General features: G+C 37.4%; 1 protein-coding gene across 1 annotated transcript; it reads right to left on the bottom strand.

Annotated features, from left to right (window-relative positions):
* Nucleotides 1-2,047: 2,047 nt before the first annotated feature.
* On the bottom strand, nucleotides 2,048-5,568 carry LOC126818387 (zinc finger protein 544). The gene has a single exon (XM_050545787.2). The coding sequence runs from the start codon at nucleotides 5,453-5,455 to the stop codon at nucleotides 4,334-4,336; it is 1,122 nt and encodes a 373-aa protein (XP_050401744.2). The 5' UTR covers nucleotides 5,456-5,568; the 3' UTR covers nucleotides 2,048-4,333.
* Between the last annotated feature and the right edge of the window lie 432 nt (nucleotides 5,569-6,000).

Here is a 6,000-nt window from a genome sequence, read left to right as displayed (position 1 = left end):
GGCGTCAATAAAACCCTATATATATAATTATCACGAAAATAATGGTTACCTTAATATTAGAAAATAACATTTTAAGACATATTAATGCAAAGTATATATTGTATTAGACAAAAAAAAAATCCAGAAAAACTATTACCGTAAACGTACTAAAATATCGCACACAAGGCCGACTGAGCACACAGAAATGGGTACCTCCATTTTGCATCAAAATAAACCAGCTTTGAAAGTAAAATGTTTTTTTATTTCACAGAATCAAGGGATGGATCAACTACTAGATGGCAAAATTCCAAAAGCCTTCTATGTTGGCAAGTCGAGATATATTACCGAAAACATACTAAAAATATGGGGGAATCGAGTTAGGGTAGGCTCACTGTGCACACCATAGCTTTGGTGGCTCTAAGATCTTTATGTCACCATATCGACAGATACATAAGGTGAGAGAGAGAGAAATGGGGTCTAACGTCCATTCGACACAAACTAGGTCATTTCAGGACTAACACATGGTTTAATTTTTTATTTCAATAATTCGCTTGCATGTAGGGGTCTTTAGAAGTGGAAGGAAACTGGAGGGCCCGGAGAAAACCCACAAGGTTGGGCAGGCCACCCTACTCCTTGTCACGTACAACCTGGGATTTGAAACCACATCAGTGGACTAAATGACAGACCTTATGATAGAGTGCGCACGTGCTAACCATTCGGCTATCCAACCCCTCAGATACATAAGGTGGGCGTATCAAGTTATATCATCACAAAGTTCCTAGCGCCCGGATTCGAACAAAAGTTGAATAAACAAAGGGTACACCCAAGCTGCATCAAAAAGCACCAAAACCAGCACTGGTGGCAAAATGTTTTTTATTTCAAAGAATCAAGAAATGAATAAACTACTAGACTGCAAAATTCCATAAGTCTTCCATGTTTGCTTTTCAAGATACATGTATATTACCAACTAACATATGGTTCAAATTTATTTCAATAGTTCGCTTGCGCGTAGGGGTCTTTAGCAGTGGGGGGAAACTGGAGGACCAAGAGAAAACCCACGAGGTTGGACAGGTGACTCTACACCTTGTAATGTGGAATCGAAAACACACCAGTTGATTCAATGACAGACCTGATGATGCAGAGTGCATGTTTATAAGCGAGATTATCAAATAACTGGTCTGATTCCGATTGCTAACTCAGGGGCAAATAACACCGACCTGGCCGCCCGCATCTTCAATAGAAGGCTTGATCTCGCTTTAACTACGTACATCTTATCAAGGCCTTCACGTAATACCCTGCATATTGCTGCACAAATTTCGATTGGGTACAAGCCCAACTTGTGATCCTATCAGATTCCTCGATCGTCGCGAATACCAACTCTCGCGCTTTCAAGCTAAAATGTCTACCTGTGATAATCGAGTTGCAAAGTTCAAGATTCATTCAATGTCAAGGTTTCTGTGGAGGTCGCGATTTCACAACCTCTGATTGGACGCTGCTGCTTACGTGTCTGTAGATAACATAGCTATAAGTTCAGGAATTGTGATGTAAACAAGCAATGGCCAGATATTGTGAAACTCGCAGTCGTTGCTTCAGGAACATGGGCCGCCCGGTACATTACACCAACGCCGACCTGGCCACCCGGGAGATTCCACCAACACCAACCTGACTGCCTGGTACATGTACATAGTTAATTCAGAGTTATTTATTATTATAAGCAGGAAATGAAATGAAATGAAATGGGGTTTAACGTCCTACTGTTCTACTCCGAACTGACCTAATGAAGACGGGCATACACCATACAGTGTGCTATGAGGGAAATTTTGCCCAGACAACAGCACTATGGCCTACTCTTATATTGAATTCCAACTGTCAAAGGATCTTTTACGTGCACGCCAATGTGTACATGGGACCTTGGTTTTTGGTTCCATCCTAATGACTTGTCAGGCCCTCTGTCCTGCATCACTGACAAGGGGAACGACGCCAGAAAATCTGGATGAACTTTCTCGGCCAATGCCGGGATCGAACACCCGACCTCCAGGCTAGCGAGCCATCGTCTTACCCACTTAACCACCGTGATCCCCTTGTCAACAGGAAAAAGAGAGTGATGTCAATACTATCTGGTAAACTGCAAACAACATAAACATTAATAAGACAAAATTTGAAGATCATAGTTTTTTATTTTATCCACAAAACATTTAAATACATTATTAGTATGCAAATATAGGTTTGTCTTCTATCAGATTACAACACAGATCTTATTTCGTTTCGTATAGTTCAAAATTTTGTTTTACTTGTCTTTACTACACTAGTATATGGAAGAGTTGTTATATAACCCGTTAAGCATGACGTTTTAAAACGTTAACTACCCCCTATTGTGTAATTAATTTGACGAAGTGACGAAGAACTATGTACTATGTTCTAAGAATAGGTTGGTGAAAATACCTCCAAGGCGTTATATTATGCTCTACACACAGTGAGTGGCAGTTGTCCAGGACGTAATATAACGTCCTACACATGCTGGGATCGTGGGGCAAGTGTCAAACTATGTTCTAAGACTAGGTTAGGGAAAATACCTCCAAGGCGTTATATTACGCCCTACACATAGTGAGTGAGTCCAGAACGTTATATAACGGGTTAACCTGTGTTCTGCTTGACGTGAGAGATTAGCCAATAAAACAGTCTGTTACGGCAAGGTTTAGGCGTGTGGTGAAAGGAACTGTGGGTAATCCACTAGGCACATCAATGCTGATTGATTAATCAAATGTCAGATGTCATAGGGTCAAAAGCCGCTCGTATGACATCTGACACAACCTCCCACTACAACCGGCCAGATCTTCATGCAGTGTAGGCCATCGAAAGTATAAAAAACACGAAACGAAATATAGATCTGTATTTTAATCAAATTGTGTGTTTGTATTCACCGAGCAAAATGTTTTCTGATCCCAGTAAGATTTCTAGAGAATCTTTTGTTACATTTCTAGACTCTGACTATTCATCCGCGCAAGATTCCATAAGATGTCTATTATGTAACATTCCCGTTTGATAGGTGACACCACTTGTGTAATATTAAATATTAGGTCAAGCTTTTAAAATAACCCACAAACTTAGTGTAATGCTTAAAACGTAAAGTAACAATATATCCTGTTTTACAGGAAACAAGGGTGGCAGAGTTGAATTTAGAGTGAATAAAAGAGAGAGAGAGAGGGTTTAATGTCCACCTGACACAAACTGGGTCATTTTGGGACTAACATATAGTTAGCATGTGCGCGCTTTATCATAAAGCCTGTCATTGAATCCCAGGTTGTACGTGACAAGGAGAAGGGTCGCCTGTCCAACCTCATGGGTTTTCTCCGGGTCCTCCGGTTTCTTCCCACTGCTAAAGACCCCTACGCGCAAGCGAATTACTGAAATAAAATCAAACTATATGTTAGTCCAGAAATGACCTAGTTTGTGTCTAGTGGACGTTAAACCCCATTTCTCTCACTCTATTGTTTTAATCTGCTTACCTGCAAAAGTGACAATAAAAAGACTTAAATGAAATGAAATGAAATGGGGTTTAACGTCCTACTGTTCTGCTCCTAACCTGGGCTAATGAAGACGGGCATACGCCATACCGTGTGCTATGAGGGCGCTACGGCCTACTCTTGTATCGAATTCCAACTGCCAAGGGATCTTTTACGTGCACACCAATGTGTACACAGGACCTCGGTTTTTCGTACCATCCGAACGACTAGACAGCTGTCCTTGTCAGGCCCGCCGTCCTGCATCACTGACAAGGGGAAATCACGAAAAAAGACTTAAAACTGGTCTACATCATTTCATGTACATATAACATGTTGATCTAAACACCCAATTGGTTTTTTTTATTATATACATTGTACAGAAAACTTTAAATAAGTCGGACCTAGACCTAGTTCAGCTCTGAATGTACATGTAGGTCTCATTATTGCCCTGTACATTCAGGAACCTTCCTATTTAATCCTTGTCGAAATAAAATCGGTTTTGATCCGAGTTGAGCAAGATCCGCCTAAGGAAATCTGAGTTACGTGCAGAAATTTAATAAGAAAAACATGCAAGATCAAAGGGTCCAAACGATTGTATACAAGTTGAGCGAAGATCCGACTTGTACGAATCCGACTTATGCAAGGTTTACTGTAATTTGAAATTTCTCAAATTTTTATAAGAAAACACAGCAACCGGATGGTATTTCAGGCAATGTACAAGTCTTTTTTTTTTCAGCTCCCAAACCCCAACTCAAGCTGCTAGGACTAAGTAATTTGGGTTCAGAGCCTCTCAAAATGGTCTAGATAACCTCACATACATATTTTTAAACATAATATTTTTTACGTTTTTTTTATTTCTCTCTACTATGAATCTTCATGTGTGTCAATCGGGAACTAGACTGTCGAAATGATTTCCCACAAACATCACAGCTATAAGGTTTTTCACCAGTATGAATTCTCATGTGTGAATGTAGCGTATTGCTCTTGGTAAATGATTTACTACAAACATCACATCTAAAAGGTTTCTCGCCTGTATGACTTCTCATGTGTTGCCCGAGAGTCCCATGCTGTCTGAATGATTTATTACAAACAGAACAATGAAAAGGTTTTTCCAATGTGTGAATTCTCATGTGTGACTGTAGAGTACCAATCTCAGTGAATGATTTACCACAAACATCACATTTATAAGGCTTGTCACCAGTATGAATTCTAATGTGGCTCTGTAGATTATGATTCTGACTGAATGATTTATTACAAACATCACATTCATATGGTTTAAGTCCAGTATGAATTTTCATGTGTCTTTTCAGATTAGCTTGCCGATTAATTGATTTACCACAAATATCACACTTATACTGATTAACTCTGAAATGAGTTTTCAAGTGCGATGCCAGACTACTTTTCTGACTAAATGATTTACTACAAACATCACATTTATAAGGCTTTTCACCTGTATGCGTTTTTAAGTGTTGCTGTAGAGCATGGTTCTGACCAAATGATTTACTACAAACATCACATTTATAAGATTTTACTCCAGAATGAATTTTTATGTGTCTTTTCAGATGACTATTCGTAGAAAATGATTTACTACAAACATCACATATATAAGGTTTTTCACCGGTATGAATTCTCATGTGTTTCTGTAAATCACTAGTCTGACTAAATGATTTATCGCAAACATCACATTTATAAGGTCTTACGCCAGTATGAATTTTTATGTGCTGTTGTAGACTGCTCTTCCGAGGAAATGATTTACCACAAACATCACATTTATAAGGTTTTTTGCCTGTATGAACTCTCATGTGTATCTGAAGATACATAAAAGTTTTATCACAGATGTGACATTTGTTAGAATCATCTTGGCTGAAACTTGTCTCCCGATTTTCCACATGTCGTAAAAATGTCTCCTCTACTTGGACTTTATTAAGTTTGTCTTTATTATGTCGACATTCATCATCAGTTTTCACTTCCATATGGATTTCTAAATTCCCACACCTTTGAAAAATTTCATTACATCATTAGTTTCCTGTATTTATAACATCAATAGTTTGCTGTATTTATAACATCATTAGTTTACTGTATTTATAACATCATTAGTTTACTGTAATATATAATAGTTATAATATCATTATTTTCCTGTAATATATAAAAGTTATAACATCATTAGTATCCTGTAATATATAAAAGTTATATCATCATTAGTCTCCTGTAATATATAAAAGTTATAACATCATTTGTTGCCTGTAATATATAAAAGTTATAATATCATTAGTTTCCTGTAATATATAAAAGTTATACCATCATTAGTTTCCTGTAATATATAAAAGTTATAACATCATTAGTTTCTAGTAATATATAAAAGTTATAACATCATTTGTTGCCTGTAATATATAAAAGTTATAACACCATTAGTTTCCTGTAATATATAAATGTTATAACATCATTAGTATCCTGTAATATATAAAAGGTATAACATCATTAGTTTCCTCTAATATATAAAAGTTATAACACCATTAGT

This window comes from Patella vulgata, chromosome 1 (genome assembly GCF_932274485.2).
Source record: "Patella vulgata chromosome 1, xgPatVulg1.2, whole genome shotgun sequence".
Lineage (NCBI taxonomy): Eukaryota > Metazoa > Mollusca > Gastropoda > Patellidae > Patella > Patella vulgata.
The sequence above is the reverse complement of the archived record's forward strand: the minus strand, read 5'-3'. Positions and strand labels throughout refer to the sequence as shown.

Excerpts from the sequence above, each read along its gene's own strand:
- LOC126818387 (XM_050545787.2), bottom strand. The coding sequence starts at position 5,455 with ATGGAAGTGAAAACTGATGATGAATGTCGACATAATAAAGACAAACTT.